Here is a 19,112-nt window from a genome sequence, read left to right on the forward strand (position 1 = left end):
AGCACAGCCCACCATGAGGAGCAGGACAGGGGCTTCACAGGGCATAGACAGGGGAAGCTGCATCAGGGATCAGGCAGGCACAGAGAGGCTGTTGGAGCTGGCCATGCTGGAAGAGGCATCTCTCCATAGTGTCTCCTGTACCTTCTGTGGCTGTGGAAGAGGGGATGGTTTCCCATGAGGGACCTCCTGCATTGGGGTTTTTTTGTCTCTCTTGCTGTTTGATGGTGCCTCAGTTATCTTGTTGCACCAAAGAGAGTAAAAATCTTTGTGGAGGAAGAGGGACACCTTTGGAGAGGCAGTACCATTTGGAAATCCCACAGATTTGTTCTTGTGAAAGCTCTGATTTATGGGAGTTTGTTCTAGTTTCGATCCATCAATGAAGGTAAGTTAAAGGTCATCAAGTCTAAAATGAGTTTACAATCAATTCTTGGCAAGTCAGCATCTCCAGCGAGCCGAGATACATCCAGAACCTCTCCAAGAATGCTCCTGCCTGGCTTTAGCAGTTGGACTAGCACTGAATTACAAACCCTCCCACACAATGGATACTGGAAATATTTGATTTAGAATTTATTGCTTGCATGGTCAGAGTGCCAAGAGTCTGATGGATGCAGTCCAGAACTGTGCTGGTGATGCAGGATGGGCACAGGGAGATGGATGCAGTGTTGGTACCATGTTGGTGATCTGTATTGGATGCAGGGAAGTCAACCTCAGCTCAGTGGATGATGGAAGAAAACCCAGGCCTGAGAGCCACCCCCTGCCGCTAAACCGTACCTGCAGCGTTTGGAGTCTGCTCCCTTCTCAGAACAGCCTTCCCTTCTCGGAGCAGCCTTGCTCTGCCGGGGCTCAGATGGATGGGAGTGACCTTCAGCAAGAGCTGTTCTAATGTTTATTTTATCAGGACCCAGCTCTGAAGCAGCAGAGCTGCTGGTTATTTTTAACCCAGGCTCTGAGCAGCTGGAGGCCTGGCTCAGCAGGGCCCAGTAACAAATGCTCTAAAGAGAGGCCGTGCATCATTGCTGGGCTGAGGAATGTTCCTGACAGGGAAGGCAGCGTTTGTTCGTGCTGTTAACTCCTTCAGGATTCTTTGGGGCTCCATGTGCTCTTGGCACTGGTGTTAACTCCTTCAGGATTCTTTGGGGCTCCATGTGCTCTTGGCACTGGTGTTAACTCCTTCAGGATTCTTTGGGGCTCCATATGCTCTTGGCAGTCGTGGTGTATGGGGGGTTGGTGCTGCAGAGCTGGGGTTGGCATGGCCCCTGCCCCCTGCCTTGAATGCAGGGGGTGAGAACCCCCATCCCTCTCCCTCCTGGAGCTCTTGCGCTGTCCCCAATGCCACGGAGTGGGCGCTCTGTCCCTTGGGAAAGCTGCTTGTGCAAATCCTTATCCCTCCCTGTGCCAGGCCCCACCTCTGTCCCCCCTCTACCCCACGGGGGTCCCAGCTTCCAGCTGCCTTTTTGGGTTGTGTTGGAGCAAAGCAGGACAGGGAGGTGTGGTGGTTAAAGTTCCACAGGGTAAGGGGAGATGGGTTGTGTGGTTCTCCTGGGGGGCATTCTTGAAAGGCTTTTTTGTTGACAATCTGCTGCTGCACTGGGGACTGAGCTCTGCTGTGTCCACTCAAGTTCCGTGCTGGGAGCAGGGGCTGGAGCTGAGATGGGTCCTTGGCCTCCCATGGGGGAACAGAGCCAGGGTTTGGGGAGTTCTGGCCATGAACCCCACTTCCCCTGGCTTGGGGAAGCAGCAGCTGTGTGTGGAGCACTGCACATGGAGATTTTATCTCATCCTAAAGATAAACAGAAAGGAAAGCTGGAGAATGGGCAATCCTTGATGGGAAACACTCCCAGCTGTCCATCCAGCCTGAGTCACAGCTGGGATGGGAGAGCCCACAATGTCAGGGTGACTGGGACCAGTCTCCTGCCCCACACACTGTCCCTCCCCTCTGCTGGGGCTGTGGTGACTGTGGGACCCTCAGTCAGACACCACCAGCTCTCTAATAGTTTCCATGGCGTTTGTTTATAGGAGCAGGGAGGCTCCCACCCTGTTTGTGGGGAGTACGTGGGTGGGCCATTCTGGCATGGAAAGTGTTTATCTTCAGCAGGGCCTTGACCCCGGTTCCAGGTGTGAGACAAATCCCCACTCTCCTCCCAAATCCCTGTGCAGGATCCAGCTGCCCTTCACCTGCCCCAGCCTGGGTGGACAGCCCTGCCCAGAGCCCTGCACTCTCCAGTTCTCTCTCCAGTTCTCTGAGCACAGTATGGAACCATTGCTGAGAGAGGGGAAATTACCTGGGAAGGGGTCTTGGGCGCTGTGTAGAGCAGCCTGAGAACACCAGACCAGGCTGATTTGGGGCAGAGGGGGTGGCCAATATGAGGCCATTGTGGCTGCAGTGCCAGCCATGGCAATGACCCTCCCACCACCCCAAGTGCTGGGCTGGGAGAACTCACCCCCCTACCCACATGGATGGTGGGCAAGGAGTTGCTGGGTCCTGCTGTGGGGAGAGGAAGGGCAAGAAGAGCCAGGTCTGGCTTTGAAAGTGAAAAATAAAGTTTTTATTCAGTGTTTGCATAGTTGATTTATATCAAGGTAATGTCCCATCCCTCCCTGCAGTGTCTGCAGTGGCAGGATGGTTATCAAAGCCAATGCCCGGCTGTACCCAAGCAGGTTATTTTGCAGTAAGTATTTATAAATTTGTTTTATAGGTATATGGTGCATAAACAGCTTTGTGCTCACAGTATAAAATCTCTCTCTATGGAGCTGCAGTCAGAGGATGATGATGGCAGGGCCTGGAGGGGTCGTTCTGCTGCTGCCTCTATGGAAATGGCTCTGGGGCTGCCAGCACTGCACAGAGGAGGGGCTGGCACAGGGGGTCCGGGTGTGCCCAGTGCTGGGGCACAGACAGCACAGGGATGTTCCCACCCCACAGGCTGAGAGAACAGCAGTGAAGTGAGCGACTGCCACAGCAGCCCCCAGACCTCCCCAGCCCTTTATCCTGCCTGTGCTCCTGGGGAGGAGCGTGAGTGGCGTCGGTGCCACGCGTCGGGGTCAGGCTGGGCTCTGGCAGTCGCCCTCCTGGGACATGTTGGGCTGAAGCAGGTGGGGGCCAGCGAGGCAGGGTTCCTGCAGCTGGGGGCCAGGGCAGCAGCTCACAGGGGCTGGGGGGCGATGATGACGTTGCGGTAGCCCTTGACCCCCGTCAGTTGGTCGCTCTCAAAGTCCACCATCAGCTTCTGCAGCCCCGACAGCCGCGGCATCAGATCCATTCGGAGTTTGGCCTCTGCCTGCGGCTCCACCGGCTCCTCACTGTGGGAGGGCAGGGAGTTACTGTGGCCTGTCACCCTCAGAGCCCCTTGTCACCCTCCCAGGGCCCGCAGGACAGTGCTGGGACTTTGGCAAGCAATGACCTCTCTAGGGAGGCCGAACCCCTTCCCCAGCGAGGTGTAGGGTCGGGATACTCTGAGTCTGTGGGGACCAGCAGAGCCCTGGCTCCTGCTGCGCCCCATGGCTGCCCTCCCTGGGGGCTCCACACACAGAAATCCACCCCCACACCACTCCCAACATCCCAGCCAGGTGAAGGGGGAAAAGCTCTTACAGCTCCTTGACCAGCTGCCCCTCGGTGAGGCCGGTGCCCTCCACCACGAACACGCAGCCGTTCAGGGGCACGGCGAGAGGGTTCACCAGGCTGATCTCGGCCACCAGCTTCCGATTCTGCATCGGCTCTCCTAAAATCTGCAAGTAGGAGAGGTTGGACCCCAAGCACCACCGATCCTGAGGGCCATGGTGCTCCCCTTGCCCCAGGGCTGAGGCAGGACCTTAGGGAAGCAGGTCCCAGGGGATGCAGCCCTGCTCAGTGAAGCAGGACCTGCTGCCCAAGCGCTGGGGTAGCCCCCAGAGATCACAGCAACTCATTCCCCTCAAACCCGCCTGGGATGGGACATTGGAACCTTACCCTGATCTTGATTGGTGGATTCTCAACATAAATGTCCCTGACAGCCACGAGGATGTCGCCAGTCTGGTGATCATTCAGGAGAGCCACCACCTTGATGAGGTTGTCCTGGGTCAGTTTGTCCCTGTACTCTTCGTACAGGATGCGCAGGGGCACCCTCTTCTCTGGAAGGGCAGCAGACAGGGGTCAGCACCCACGGCATTTCCAGCCCAGAACCCACAGTCCTGTGCTGGCACCCAGCTGCTGCTGGCACGGTTTGGGCGATGCCTGCACCAGGGGTCCAGAGTGCCAGCCCTTGGCAGCCAATGGGGCACCGGGAGGCAGCCTGGTCCCGGGCAGCTGCCCTCACTCAGCCCTCAGCCTTGTTCATCTGAAAGTCCTTCAGGGATCGGGCTGTCCAGGGGAAGGACAGGGAAGCAGGCTGAAAGCAACCAGCTGCAGAACTGCCTGGAACAAGGAGCCCAGAGTGGCTATGACCATGAGAAATGGAGCCTGACATTCATGAGGCAAGATTTGAAGTGCCATAGCATCAGCTGAGACTGTGGGGAAGGGAACAAGCCTGGCTTCTATACTGCACAAAGTGCTGGGGTGCCCTAAAGAATGCAGCCTGGGAAGTCTTAGAGTCTGTATTCTGAAGCAGGAGCTGAGGGTAGAAGTTTTAGGAGCTCGTAATTAATGTTTCAGAAGAAATGGCGTTGGGTTAACTTTTTCACAGGAATGTTAAATGCCCCAAAGGCCACAGCACATCTCCCCACTCCCCCATCCAGCCCTGCAAAAGGCTCCAGTACCAGCTGGTGCTTCTGCCAGCATGAGCAGAGGCACATCCCTCTCCCCTCCATGGTGGCAAGGGCCAGCACATTCCTCATTCCTGTAAAGCAGCTCAACACCTGGCAGAGTGCCGAGCGCTGCGATTGCAAGAGGGCTGGTGAGGAGCAGGGCTCGGCGCAGGGTAAACATTTGCCTGTTCCAGGACAGCAGATGTGTGGCCTTTCCAAGCCCTGAAGGGTCTCTGCAAGCTCACGTAAGCCCCAACTCGTGTTTAAGGACCAGATGGTGATGTTCACGTGTGTGACGAGGGCGAGGGAGGGTCGGGGGCCGTGCCAGGACAGCTCTGCAGCCCAACGCCCACCCATGGAGACACTGAGAGCTTCAGCTGCTGGCCAGGAAACCCAGTGCTGCTCACTTCCTCCAGCCTGGGACCACGCACTCAGGGCTGAGCTGGGTGAGTTCCTCTCTCACTTGTGTGGGAAGATCCCACCAGAGAGCCCAGCCTAGCCCAAAGTCTGAGGGAAAGCAGGAGGGATGCAGACAAGTGCCACAGAGTGCCTAAGGATGGCAGCGGGGTGTGCCCAGCCTGCTCCCTTGGCATAACAGCTACAGCAGCAGTGGCTTGTCCAGCTCCAAGTGCATTTCCAGCCTCTGCCTGAGCAATTTCCTCACACAGAGATTAAAAATCCTCTCACAAAGATTAAACACCCACAGTGGTAGTTAGCTAAGGAGGATGCCCCAAAGTGGCATTGCCTACTGAGCAGCTGAACACAGGCTGAGCTGACCCCAGCCCTGGTGAAGCATCTCCTTCACCATCAGTGGGTCCCTTACCTGCCCTGGGCTCAATGTCAATCTCCACTGGGTCGGTGAGGCCGCACTGGGGCCCCAGGGTGCCGTTGTGGCTGCTGGCACGGGCACACAGTGTCACCCTGCAGACACGCTCCTCGTCCGTGTTGTTGTTGACCACAGCAAAGACATCGAAGTCGCTGCCCTTGTTTGCACCCTCTGACACCTTGATCCTGAGGTGCAGCCCCTCATCCTCCTCCCCGATGGACTTCTTCTGATGCTCTGCCTTCTCAAACACTGCCCGCTCCTCCTCAGACCCTGCAGTGCACAAAATCCCTGTGATTCCCTGGAGTACGGGGAGGGCCTGGCCTGGGCTGCTCTGCCCTGAGCCCTGCAGCTCTCCTGCTCCTTTGATTCCCAGCAGCAACATCCCTCCCTGGAGTCTGCCCCTGAAATCCCCCATACCCTCTGGGTATTTGTAGTTGTGGGTGATGTCCTCCCGGCTGTCCCTGCCGATGCTCTTGGTGCTGATGAACTTCCCCACGTCTGAGGAGCGGATGCTCTGCTTCTGCATCCCATCACCCTGCACCACCCAGTACACCACGTCAGCGTTCACCTCGGCGAAGATGAAGGGGATGTCGTACTTGAGCAGCATGTCACCCTCTTTGATGGCCTTGACAGGGGCTGGCCCGCAGCAGTAAACTCCTGCACGGAGCAGAGCCACTGTCACCACTCCAGGGCTCAGCCACAAGGGGTGGCTGTGGTGGGTGACCCAGCTGTGCCAGGGTGTGAGGAGGATGGAGCTTCTGTGTGGAGCACGTTGTACCTTCACTCTTCTCCTGAGGGGTCGGATCCAGCACCTGCCACCCGTCATAGCCAGCTCCCAGGTCTGGACGGGTCATCCACGACTCCACCCAGCAGTGGAAGTTCCTGCGAGGAAAACCAGTGTGTAGGAGTCTCAGCCTCCCCCAGCACCTGCCAGGCCCTGGGGAAGGGGCAGAAGTAGCCCAGGGTGGGCAGGCTGAGGTCCTGCTGTGCTGCTCACCAGATCTTGTCCCAGGATTGCCTCTCCTGCTCCCCCCGCTCGTTGATGTAGCGGTCGATGGTCAGGTTGGCGTTGGTGTCGTGGGCTGAGTTGAAGTTGGTCACCACTCGGCTGGGGATCCCCAGGCACCTCATGACTGTGGGGAGCAGGGCAGGGTGAGACGGGGCCAGGTTTGCTCCACTCCCATCCCACAGAGCCCCAGGTTTGCACAGCTCATGTGCCGTGGAGCCCCAGGTTTGAACAACTCCTGCCCTTGCCTTTGCCTGCGAAAGGGCTGCCTGGGGACTGATCCCCAGGTGAAGCTGCTCCCACAGCCACAGTGCACAGGCAAGCTGGCTGGGTGGCACCTGCTCTGACTGCCTGACAGGTTTGACATTGCAGCAAAAAAGGCACAAAAAGCGTCTGTGAGAGCTCTGGAGGTAGAGTGTGGGCAGCCGTGCTGAATCCCGGATTTCATCTCCCAGCTGTCTTTCACTGCACAGGGAGCTCCCCAGGGAGCAGGGAGGCAGTTACAGTGCTTCAAAGGAAGGCTATAAACCTCTGCGAATCACTGAAAATCCACTTTAGTTTTTTGCTATTTCTCTCCTCTAAAAAGGATCTTGTCTGTCTGTGACACATCAGTGCTCTCACAGGCAGCGTTTTTCTTGGGGCAAAGTTGCACGAGCATATGTGAGTGTTTCCCAGCGGCAGCAAGTTTGGAATTTTTCTCTTGTTTTCCCCCAGTCTGATTGCCCTGGTGGCCATGACATTATTTTGATCTTAGTGGATTCGTGACTTTATTGCAAACTTGGCCTTAAAGCCATTTCCCTCATCCTGGCCTGCCTTAGTTCCTCCCTCGCTGCCTGGCCTGGGAGGCAGTGCTGATTGAAAAACCAGAGCCCTTTTGTATAATTTTTTCCCTCTATTTCCTGACAAACTAGAGTAATAGAGAGCTAATTGCAAAGGAATCATTGCAGGCTGATTGCAGCTCTTCCCTCAGGATGCAGCACCAGGAGTGGATGGGGGACAGTGGCAGGGGTGGGAGATGGGGGGAGATGGGTGACCCTGTCCTGTGGAGAAGGAGACACCAGAGGAATCTGCTCTCACCAGTGCAAGCCACAGCAGCAAAGACCCAGCACTGGCCATACTTGACTGGCTGGCACCCAAAATTCTTCCACCTCTTGAGGATGTCCACGCTCCCAATCCAGGCCATGGGGCTCATCCCATCCTCGTAGCGGTTGTCCCACCGCCCAAAGAGCACCCCTCGGTCCTCGTCATTGCAGTTCACCTGTGGCAGGAGAAAAGGGGGAGGATGGAAGGGCAGGAACAGCCTGGGGAGGGGGGGAGGGAGGGAAAAACCCTTTTCCCCATTCACATGCACTGGCACCCACATTAATACCCTGTATCCATGCAAGAGCTCACTGGGATGCAGGTGGACAGGGTGCTAATTAGGGATGAATTTTAGAAACACATCCTCCTGCCTGGGAATTTGGGAGTGATTATCCCTGAAATGATCTGTGGCCATCCCTGCTTTTTGTTTCCTCTAAAAAAGCCCTTACACATATAGGAGCAGTAACAGGGAAAGGATGTAAAAGAGAGAGGAAACACCCCAGAGAAGGAAAACGGTGTGAAACGGGGTGGGGGGGTGGCAAATGCTGTCTGCCACAGCTGTAGCTGGGGGGTGTTTGCAGCCCAGGGAATGAGGGGTGCTGGGGACAGGGTGCACCCCAGACTCACCATGGCGCTCACCACCCTGCCAATGTACACGGGGTCATTGCGGCGGGAGCAGTCCCGGTTCTGGTCCCTCAGGTGTTTGGGGTTTATGTCCAGCATCTTGAGGCAGATGGCCAAGACTTCATCCTCAAACTGGAGGGGAGCAGGGAGAAAAGGTTGTGCGAGGTCCCCACAGGGGCTCTGCCACCTCTGTCCTCCCTCTCTGGCTCAGTGTGATGCCCCTGCCAGCAGAGCTGCTGGGTACAGGGGTCACACCTCCTCAGGGTCCCCTCCCCGGCCAGCATCCCCTGAGTGATGTCCCCACTGTCCCCACTCAGCCTGTGAAGCCTGTGGGTGATCTCCTGCCTACGTCCTGGGGCTGGATCTGGTTTCCTGTGACTGCACAGGGGTCAGGGCAGGGACCTGACCTCCTGGAAAATCTATTTCCCATCAGGGCTGAGTCACAGCCCTTCCTTGAATTGAGGTGTGGATCCTGTGGAGGCCATGGGCACCCCCACTGCTGTGGGCCCCTAGCCCTTTGCTCAGGGAGGGTGGCTGAGCAAGCCCTGTGCCCCGGGGGTGCAGCTCAGGGTGTGAGCACTGCCTTATCGACACCCCTGGCACAGTGCCCAGGAATTCATTATCAGGCACCAGCTCCCAGCACAGCAGGGCCACACAGATTAGGGACACATGGCCATGGGGCCCCCAGGAGCCAGGGGGAAACACTGCCCTTGCCTTGCCATGCTTTGAAGTCAGCACATTCCCTCTTGGAAATGAGACTCTGGGTTCTTTGACCCGTGGCTGGACCCCGAGGTGCTGACAGCATTTGGGGTGCAGGCTGGTGAGGGTGCACACGTGGCACCAGTCCCTGTGTCCTGCAGCACCAGAGCTGCATGGCCAGAGGTCCCAAGGGTCTCAGGGGGCCTTGCCTGCTCACCTGGCCGAAGTTCCAGGGGATGGAGTAGATGTAATCAGAGGTGCCCTGGAAGATGAGCCCGTCCTGGGACAGGACGTACTCACGGCGCTCGTTCTCGTCGCGCATGAAAACCGTGTCCTCTGTGGGGACAGCAAGAGATGGGGACAGGGCTCTGCCCTGCACAACCAGCTGCCTGACCCCCTCCCTGTGGATGGATCCAGTGGGAAATGAGGCACCAGGGGCTGGAACTGCTCATGCCTTAAACAGCTGCTGGGGAATTTCAGCCCAGGTTCATTTAAAGTGATGGGAAAATTTCAGTGGGTTTGCGGTTTGCTTTGTATTCTTTCTCATGTCCCTGTCTTTCCTCCCTTTTATTTAATGGAGATGGATCTCTTCTCAACAGGGGAGACCTCCCTAGGGGTGCAGTGAGCAGTGGGAGTGGGTGTGCTGGTTCAGCACAGCCAAAGCCATTTCACTCACAGCAGCTACTGCTGTGGAAATCAACATTTACTGGAAATGTTTGCAGAAGGAAACCCTTCATGTTCAGCACAGCCCTGTGCTGAGCACAGCTTCCTATGGCCCCTTATCTCTGCAGATCCAGCGTGGGACACTTCAGATCCAGGAAATCAGCCAGTCCAGAGGCAGGGGAAGGACATGGAGAGGGAAAATCCCAGGGCTGTCGAACCTTACAGCACTGACTTGAACCTCTCCTCTGGGTCTGGCTGCCCAAATTTCACCAGGACAGTGATATCCATGTCACTGAGTCCACAGCTGGGTGCCTGGGTGAGGATGGGTGAGAATGGGCCTGGTGGGGGTAATTAGGGACAACTGGGGGCAATTAGGGACATTTAGAGGCTTTTCCCTTGTCCCCTGCCAGGGACTGCCCAGGGTTTCACACCAGCAGCACAGTGGTGAGCTCCCACCATGGTGGGGGCAGCCTGGACAGGCCATCGGGTGTTTGGGGTGGTGGCAAAGGGGCTCTGGGTGTTGCAGGGTGGGGATGATGCTCCTGGTCCTGACCCACTGCAGGGATTGTGTGGAGATAGAAGCAAAATGAGGTTTTCTGCTTAAACCTGCCTTCAGACCAGGGCTTGGGACACCTGGGATCTGCGCTGGGATGAGACCTGTGAGGGGTGCCTGGGGAGCATCTTGTGCTTTCCTGAGCCTTGGAATCCCTGGGCTGAGAGAGGTGAAAGCCTCACCTGGGTGCCAGGGGTTGAAGAGCAGGATGAAGTCCCCGATCTGGTAGCTGGAGCCCTGGTAGTCGGTGCAGGTCTCCAGGGTCAGGCTGTAGCGGCCGATGCGGGCGTCGGGTGGGGAGCAGAGGGACACGGACAGGGACTCCCCGTCCTGCTGCTGCACCACGGCACTCCAGCACGACTCCTCGGGGCAGTCAGTCATGGCAAAGTGGGACTGGGTTCCTGATGTCTCACTGGGGCAGGGCCCTGTCGAGAAAGAGTAGGTCAGCTCTCCCAGTGCTCCAGAGCCCCTGGAGCCCCGTGTCACCGTGATGTTTTCTGAAAAATCCCTTCACCAGGAATTTTCTCCTGAGAACCCTCAGAAAAGAAATGTAAGCAATAATTATCTGATTGCCTAGAATGTAGTTTGGAGGTTGCTTTCCTACAGGCGCATCTTTGATTGATTCCATGTGAATTGTTTTTAGTTAATGACCAATCCCAGTCCAGCTGTGTCAGGACTCTGGTGAATCGTGGGTTTTTATTATTAATTTTTTTCCAGCCTTTTGTCTATATCCTTTCTCTTTCTTTAGTATAGTTTTAGTATATAATTTCTTTTGATATGATATGAGATATAATATAATATAATATAATATAATATAATATAATATAATATAATATAATATAATATAATATATCAGCCTTCTGAGAGCCTAAAGTCAGATTCTCACCTCTCACTTCATCCTGGAGACCTCACAACACAACATCCCCGTGCCATGGAGGCTGCACCAAGGGCACCTGCTCCAAGCCCCCTGCCCTGTGGCAGCTGCCTGGATCTTGGCTGTCCCAGTTTGGAATATTCCCATGTAGCTTATTTATTATTATATATATTATTATTAAATTATTAAATATATTATATATATAAAATATAATACATATTTACTGAGGGCACAGGGTATCCCAGCTGCGGGGAGCTCGGGCGTGTCTCTCACTGTTTGGGAAGGGACAGACTCGCCCTGGGGGGGCCGGCAGAGCACAGGGGTGCCAGGTCTCTGTTCTCAGACGCCCCCGCTCCTGTCCCCTCCCAGCAGCGCTGCTGAGTCCCTGCAGCCACGCACGGGGGCTGGCAGAGCCCGGCCATGAGCCCCGGCCCCCGTCCCCGGCTGCCCCGGTCGGTGTGTGCAGCCTCAGGCGTTGCTGCAAACATCCCGGCCTTAGGGATGACCTCAGTGGCCAAAGCGCCGAGCCTGGGACAGGGTGATCCCTGCCGGCCCCTCCGAGCTGCAGCCACGGCCAAGCCACCTGCACCGAGCCGGCTCCAGAGCCGCGCTCCGAGCGGTGCCGCCCAGCCCGGCCCTGCGCAGCCTGGCCGGCAGCCGAGGCAGCGGTGCCACTGCTGTCCCCCCTCCCCGCCGGAGCACAGCCCCGGCTGGGCCCCTGCCAGCCCTCGCCCACAGGCCGGTCACCAAAAATACTCGTGAACTCATGCTAGTGACACAGTTTCTCCTCTCGGGGAGGCTGGGCTGAGTTCACGGCGTCCTTTGGGCAAGAGCCAGCGCTGCCGCGAGCTGGGCAGACACAGGAGCCTGCCTCCTCCTCCTCCTCCTCCTCCTCCTCCTGCTGCTGCCTCCACAGCCCACAACATCCCCCTGGACTCCAGCACCCCAACGGGGCTCTGCCAGCACGGCTACTGCAAAAATACAGCTCTGTTTTCACTTGACTCTTCCTTCCCTCTTTCTTGTGAGAGGCAGGACGTGACCTCGGTGGCTTTGCTGTCCCAAATGCAGGGACAGCTCTGGCAGTCCTTGCCTTGACAGGTCCGGCCCCAGTTTGTAATGTGCTGGGGCTGCTGGGGTGGCACTGCTACGTGCCTCTGTGAGCACCACAGCACCTTTGCCCTCTTTCTGCAGCTCAGGGGCTGGGATCCAGCCCAGAGGAGCCTCTGCCAGCCTGTGCCTGGCCTGGGAGGCTCCTCTGGGCTGTGCCTGTGGCTTCTCCCCCTGCAAAACCAGCCCGGGTCTGCCCGGCTGTAGCATGGCCATGGGGCTGCTGGGGCACCGAGGTGTAGGGTGAAGCTGGGACGTGCTGGGTTTTGTTTTGTCACCAGAGCTTTTGGGATGGAAATAGGAGAGTTTTACTCTGCGAGGAAACTTGGGTGCAGTTTTACTTTGAATTCTGGCCGGGTTGACTCAGCATGGAGCTTCAGCCCCAAAATAGCTCCTGCCTGAGGAATAGTTTCCTCTCCCTTTGCTCTGAGCTGGCGGGGCTGAGCCCCTGCCCGGTGGCTGCACCCAGCCCTGGCTGTGAGAGCCCAGCCCAGCCCAGCCCCGGCCTGGGGGGCTGCCCTGGGGGGGCTCCGTGGGAACATTTCCTTTCTCCAGTGTTTGTGTTTCCTGAGCAAACCCCGCTCTGGGATGTCTGAGAGGACAGCAGGGCTGGGTGTAAATCCCATCAGCAGAAATGCTGTGGTACCTCTGGCTGAAAAGATTCACTGTGCTGATGTTTCTGACAGGAGCAGGAGGGTTGGGCAGGATCCTGGCCTCAGCCAAGGTACTTGCTGGTGAGCTGGCAGCCCTGTCATGCTCTTAGTCTGGCTCAGCCCTGGGAGGAGGAGGACGGGGAGGAGGTGATGATGCTGGTGGTTTTTTTTGCTTTATTTATCACTTCCTCTCTCACTAAGGAGATGAATTTCTACCTTTTTTTCTTGTTATGATATAAAAGCTGTGCACAGCACCAGGTGAGGAGCAGGGACTGTGTGACATGGGGCAGGTGCCGTGGCACGGCCCCCGTGGGAGCACAGCTGAGCTTTGGGGGCAGGGGCAGAGGTGGTGACACCCACCCAGCCCTCCCTGGCGACACAGACGTGGCGGCACTCACCGGTCTCGACGTTGAAGGAGAGTTTGTCCACGCTCTCGTCGTAGGCGCGGCCCGAGAAGCGCAGGGTGATGCTGAAGGGCTGTCCCCGCCGCAGCACCAGCTGCTTGCAGCCCATGTCCGCCGTGCGGTGCTCCCGCCCGTTGCGGTCGCAGTGCAGGTCCCACGTCTCCAGCACCAGGTCTGCGAAGGCAGGGGCAGGTGCAGCTCTGAGCTGGGACACGTCTCACAGCACCGAGGCTTGGCAAGGAGGGTGGCTGCGCCCATCCCGAGCCCCGCGTTGGGACCTTGGAGAGGGGTCAGAGCCTCGCCCAGCCGCAGTGCCCTGTGCTCCCAGGTGTGCCGGGCACAGCATCTCTCCGGGAGGGCGCTGTGGCCGTGCCAGACTCTGAGCATCCTTCCAGCGGTGCTCTGAGGGCTGGGTTCCCCTTGTGTGCTGTGACAGGGGCACAGCTTTGGCAGCCAAGCTCACAGCGAGTTTTTGCCCTCCTGATCCAGCTCTATGCTGTGTTGTGCTGTGGAGCTGCCTCTGTGGTATCACTGTGCTGCCAGAGCTGTGCCTGGCCTGTGTCTCACAGCACCCAGCACCAGGCAAAGCCCAGCACTCAGCTCTGCTCTCAGGGGGCCTTCACTGGGGCTGCTGTCTGTGTGCCCCCAGCCCAAGCATGTGCTGCTGAGTGAGCCCAGGAATGCCCAGGATGTTCCTGTGCCTCAGCCAGGCCTCCAGCAGCTTTACTGTGCTGACAAATCGGTGAAAGCAAGTGTAGATATGGTGACAGACGGTGTCTGATGCCCCAGCCATATTCAGGCTGCTCTGCTCTGCTGGCAGCCCAGGCAGGGCTGTGTGCCAGCCACCAGCAGCCACGTCCCTGCCACCCTGGGCACTGTGCTGGAGCGATGAGATATCCATCATCCCCTGAGGCCACTGACCCCTGACTGCTCTGCAGTGATGTATTCATCACCAGAATAAGCAAAAGCACTCTGTGCAGAGAGCACAGAGCAAGTGAGGGGCTGGGCAGATCAGTGGGCAAGCTGAGGCTCAGTGCCCCATGCCATGGCTCCCCTTGGCCATGCCCATCCCAGTACCAGCTCTGGAAGTCACCCAGCCCTCCCTGGACAGTGCCAAATGGAAACAGCAGCCCCTGAGCTCACTATCCCCAGAGCTAAAACACTGCTCCTGGCTCTCTGGGCAAGGGGACTCTGCAGTATGGGCCCAGGGGAGGGCAGTGGGCTTGTCACTGTCCCCAGCACAATGTGGGAGCTGCTTGAAGGGTCCCTAACTAAGGGCAAGGTCCCCACAGCCAGGCCATGGGAACTGTGAAGTGGGGACAGAGCCCACACAAGCCCCTTCCCTCCCTGCCTCCCCCTCTGTGAGCAGCACAGCCCTGAGCTATGGAACATGGGCTGTGCAAGTGGAATCTCACATGGAGCTTGGTTGACATGGTTAAGCTTGCTGACAATAAAATAAACAATAAGTGTATTCAGAGAACAGGATCAGGGCTCCTCCTTGTCCCAGTCATCCTGGGGTTTTCATCCTCACCAGATTTAGCAAAAGAAGTAGATTTCTCAAAGCACAGGTGCTTCCAATCAAACCAATGGGTGCCAAGAGATGGGTGGGAAGGCGGCTGTGGTGCTGCAAGTGGTAGCAGCACCCTGGGCACTCAGGAGCAGGAGCTGCCCAGTGTGTTCAGGACAAGAGGACACAGTGCTAAGCTGTGCCAAGGGAAATTTAGGCTGGACATTAGGAAAAAATGTTTCACAGAGTGATTGGGCTTTAGAATGTGCTGCCCTGGGACATGGTGGAGCCTCTGTCCCTGGAGGTATTTAAAAAAAGACTGGATGTGGCACTTAGTGCCAGGGTCTGGTTGATAAGGTGGTGTTAGGTCATAGGCTGGACTTGAGGCTCTTAAGGGTCTTTTCCAACCTAGTTAATTCTGTGATTCTGTAGCTGCTCAGCTGTGTGTCTGAGTGAGTGTCCGACCCGAGGGACCTGCGTTGGTATTGCTACAGCAGAGCTGGGAGCCAGGGCAGCCGGAGGCACTGTGGCAGAGCAGAGTGATGCCGTCTCACCCAGAGGGCTGCGTGCCCGCGGGAATCACACAGACCCATTCCTGGGACTTTGGGGGCAGCTGTGTGGGAGCTGGGGGGTGTCTCTGCCCTGAAGAGCCAAGTGTGCAGCATTCCCGAAGCCCAGAAGCTCTGTTCCTGCCTGAGCCCCCTGAAATCCCCTCAGCTTGTCAGGCACACGCTCCCTGCCCAGCTGTCCCCCCTGCTCTACCGGGAAAGCTTTAAATAGCACCAAACTTCATCCGACGGCTCCCAACGACGCCCGGGCCGGAGGAGAAAGGGCACAGAGTGCGCGGACCCTGCTGGGCTGTGATCGCTGCAGTCTGTCCGCTCCCCACCGCCTTGCCTTGGCTGGTCAGGGACCGGCTGCAGCCCCTGCGAGCTCGGAGCGTTGCGGGGGCACCGAGCGCGGGCTGGGGCGGGGATGCGGCCGCTCGGGACTTCCCGGGACGGGACCGAGCCCCGGCACCTGCGGGGTTCGCGCTCCTACCTTCGGCCATGGTGCCGGGCGGTGCGGGTGGGCGCTGCCGGTGCCTGTCCTGGTGCCTGTCCCGGTGCCTGTCCCGGTGCCTGTCCCGGTGCCGCGGGCAGCGCTGTCGGTGCCGGTGTCGGTCCTGGCCGCGGTCCGGGTACCGGGGGAGCTGCCCCTCACCAGCCGCTGTCCGGCCCCACCGCCCGCCCCATTTATCCCGCCCGCCCCCCGCGCACCCCCCGCCTCTCCCCGCGGCCGGGCCGCCGGAGGGAAGAAAGGAAAAACAAAGTTTCCAGGAAACGGGCGGCTTTAGGTCCCACCTATTGAAAGCACCCACCCAAAAGAAAAAAAAAAAAAAAAAAAAAAAAAAGCAAAGCAGCAGGTCCCGGGCCCCCCGGGTTGGCAGCAGCGGAGTCTCCCGGGACCCCACAGCCCTCGGGTTGGAAATGGCCCCGCTGCCGATCGGGAGGAGGGAGAACAAGGGGGCGGAGAGGGGCTGCGCGGCTTTCAGCGAAGCGCCAGGACTCGGGACCGTTTTCTCCTTATAAAGTTCTTTCCCTCCTCTGGCAGCGTCCCCATCCTGGCCAGTCCTGGTGGGATGCGTTTGCCGGGAATTGCATCCCCTTCCCGAAGCTGCATCCCTGACAGATGGGGTCTGAAGGGAAAATGTGCTGAAAACTTTGCTGCTGCACAGCAGATGTGTTGAAATCGCCCTGGTGGCTCTGAGACGTGGAAAAGTGCACACAGCAATGACCACCACATTCCCTGGAAGTCCCTTGCCCCATGCACTGGCCATCCCTCTCCTGCCTGGGGGTCCCTGCCTCAGGGTCTTGCCAGTGGTGCCACCTGGGCATGTCCCAGCCCTCCCCGTGTGTCCTAAGGGTCACCCAACACACCAGAGACCACCCATCAGGGACAGGGGGCTGAGACTCCACACCTCCATGGGCTCTTGGGGTTTGGGAGCTCTGCCCCCCCCCCCCGCACTTGGGGTGGTCCTGGTCAGGGGGCCCCAGCTGTGGGCAGTGCTCTGCTCAGGCACCTCAGGACATGGCACTGGGAGGGTCTCCAGCTCTACCAAGGGATTTTTGGCACTGACAGAGTTGGTAAGGTCCAAGCAGGGCAAGGGCAGAGTCCAGGAGGAGCCCCGTGTGCTGGTATGTCCTGCTCTGGGGCACATGGCTGCTTTTACAGAAGCACTGTCCCCAATGCAGCCATGGCTGAGGAGCCCCATCCTCCATCACCTTCTTTAAGGGAGGTGGGGAGGGATATTGGAGCAGAAGCAGCAAATCCTTGCTGAGAGAAAGCTTGGGACAGCTGGTTTTAATGGAAACAATTCATGTACTACTCCACCATGGATCTGTATGGGCTGGGGGTGTGCAGGTCATGGTGGGAGCCTTTACCAAGTGCACAGCCTGTGCCAGCAGGGCCTCCTCACCCCAGGAAGGTCCATACAGGAACAGTGCTGCCCTGTCAGTGTGCCACTCTCATGGCTGGGTCCTGCTCTCCTTGTTCAGATTTGAGAAGAGACACTGAAAATGAAACCATCTCCCTCTTCCCAGACCCCTTGGTCCTCGTGGGCAGCACTGGGCTGAGTTCCCATGGATGCAGGGACGGGTCAGTGGGGGCAAGGGTCCCATGGGCTGCCCCACTCTCTGAGCATCAGGGCCACAGGAATTGCTGCACACTGCCAGGCCACTGTGATGCCTGGGGAGGGCTGGTGGCCATGGGAGCTCACAGCTGGTGTCACCTGCCCCGAGCTGGCCTTGCTCCCAAGGCTGCTTCCTGGGCACAGGAACCTCTGCCCCTGGTGCTGGTGAGTGCCCATTCTGCCAGGGCTGGTGCTGCTGGGTTCTGCTCTGCCGGCACAAGCCCGCTCCTCCTCCTGCCCCAGAGTGAACTCTGGATGCACTCTGCAGCGGAGGTGCACACTTGAGTTAATGTGTGACTAACAGCCAGCAGAGCACCGCCGGCAGGGCAGGAATTGGAAGCAGCCATGTCTCACTCTGCTTGGAAGCACGAGCAGGTTGTTGCTGTGAGGGGTGTGGGGTGTGTGGGATGTGTGGGACTGGGCAAGCTGGGGTGTCTGGTGCTGGGCAGGGGTGGGATTATCTTCTCTCTGGTTTCCTGCCGAGCACAGAGTGGGAGCCACTCACAGTACCTGTCCCTGCTCTGGCACCTCGGGCAGAAGTGGCAGGACACAAATGCCCGGCTGTCCCCTGGGGCCGTGTCCCAGGGCTGTCCCTCTGGCTCTGTCCAGTCAGGGCTGTCCCTCAGGGCTACCCAGGGAGCTCTGGGCTTGGTCCCAGCACCTCACAAAGAGGAAACCTCCCTTGTTTGCAGCTTTAGTGCCCACTTCACTCACCACCTTGTACTGCGGAGGCATCTCTCTGCCCAGGCACTGGAAAATGCCGCCCATGGTAGTCCAGCCACACTGCTGGACTGTTATTTTTACTCTTCTTACTAAGACAGGGTTGCATTAAGAGGGTGTTTGCACTGCTGAAGCCCAGAATAACTCCTCATTTGCTCAAGGTGTTCAGTGCAGGATTGCGACTCTCCTCGCCCCCGCCCCTCTCCTGGAGCTGCTTCAAAGCGCGCCGGTCCCTGCAGCGCCGGTCCCTGCCGTGTGTCCTGCACACACAGAGCCGCTGTTTGCTCTGCTGGGTGTGTGCCGGGGCGGCTGCAGCCCCTCCAGTGCCCGCACATCCTGACTCAGTCCCTTGTGCAGGCAGATAAACAACCCCTGAAAAGGGGCAGTGTCTGCTCTGAGTCGCCCTGTTAAGTCGTCAACCGACTTCAGGAGCTCTGCCCATCTCCTCGCTGCTTCCCGCCCCGGGTATTCCCCAAACTCAGCCTCAGCCCAGCCGCTGCTCCTGCAGCCCCCCGCACCTGTGCGGGGTGCCCGGCATCGTCCCGGGGTGAGGGTCTGTGAGGGACCCTGCAGGGATGGGACTTCAGGACAAAATGTTTTATGTCCACAATGGCACGGCCAGCGGGGAGCTCTGGGGGCTGTGTGGGCACCCTGGCATGCAAGATGCAGCAACCACCCCTCTCACACCCCTGATGTGAGCATGGGAAAGTACTTCCCAAAGCCGGGATGAAAGTCCTGTAGCTGCTCCATGCGCGGTGGGCAGAGCCGAGGGGCTCTGCAGCAGCCGCAGCCAAGGGTCCATAAGGGCATCCGGGCTGGGGCGAGGGAGGATGGGGTTGGTGGTGGCATCACGCTGGCTTTGGGGCTCTGGTTGCCACAGGCAGCTCTGGCGCTGGGCCAGGGCTGAGCAGGACGGGCTCAGGGCAGCGCGGGGCTCCCGAGGCAGTGGGGTTAGAGCCGGCATAAAGCGGGGCTTGTTCCCAGCTGTGGGCAGCTGTGCCAGCCCAAG

General features: G+C 58.3%; 1 protein-coding gene across 1 annotated transcript; it reads right to left on the reverse strand.

Annotated features, from left to right (window-relative positions):
- Nucleotides 1–2,519: 2,519 nt before the first annotated feature.
- Nucleotides 2,520–15,898, reverse strand: TGM2 (transglutaminase 2). Its single transcript, XM_071446710.1, has 13 exons — nucleotides 15,754–15,898; nucleotides 13,200–13,379; nucleotides 10,350–10,592; nucleotides 9,169–9,287; nucleotides 8,256–8,384; nucleotides 7,626–7,806; nucleotides 6,540–6,675; nucleotides 6,321–6,424; nucleotides 5,960–6,199; nucleotides 5,540–5,812; nucleotides 3,944–4,104; nucleotides 3,587–3,723; nucleotides 2,520–3,297 (listed from the first exon to the last, which is right to left on the reverse strand). Exons 1-13 carry the CDS (start codon nucleotides 15,761–15,763, stop codon nucleotides 3,141–3,143), a joined length of 2,070 nt encoding a protein of 689 aa, XP_071302811.1. The 5' UTR covers nucleotides 15,764–15,898; the 3' UTR covers nucleotides 2,520–3,140.
- Nucleotides 15,899–19,112: the final 3,214 nt, after the last annotated feature.

This window comes from Agelaius tricolor, unplaced genomic scaffold, assembly GCF_023055355.1.
Source record: "Agelaius tricolor isolate 1412-34295 unplaced genomic scaffold, bAgeTri1.0.p SCAF_23, whole genome shotgun sequence".
Lineage (NCBI taxonomy): Eukaryota > Metazoa > Chordata > Aves > Passeriformes > Icteridae > Agelaius > Agelaius tricolor.

Excerpts from the sequence above, each read along its gene's own strand:
- TGM2 (XM_071446710.1), bottom strand. Across the intron at positions 6,425-6,539 it reads CAATCCTGGGACAAGATCTG|GAACTTCCACTGCTGGGTGG; the intron begins GTGAGCAGCACA and ends TTTTCCTCGCAG. Across the intron at positions 6,200-6,320 it reads CCCTCAGGAGAAGAGTGAAG|GAGTTTACTGCTGCGGGCCA; the intron begins GTACAACGTGCT and ends TGCTCCGTGCAG.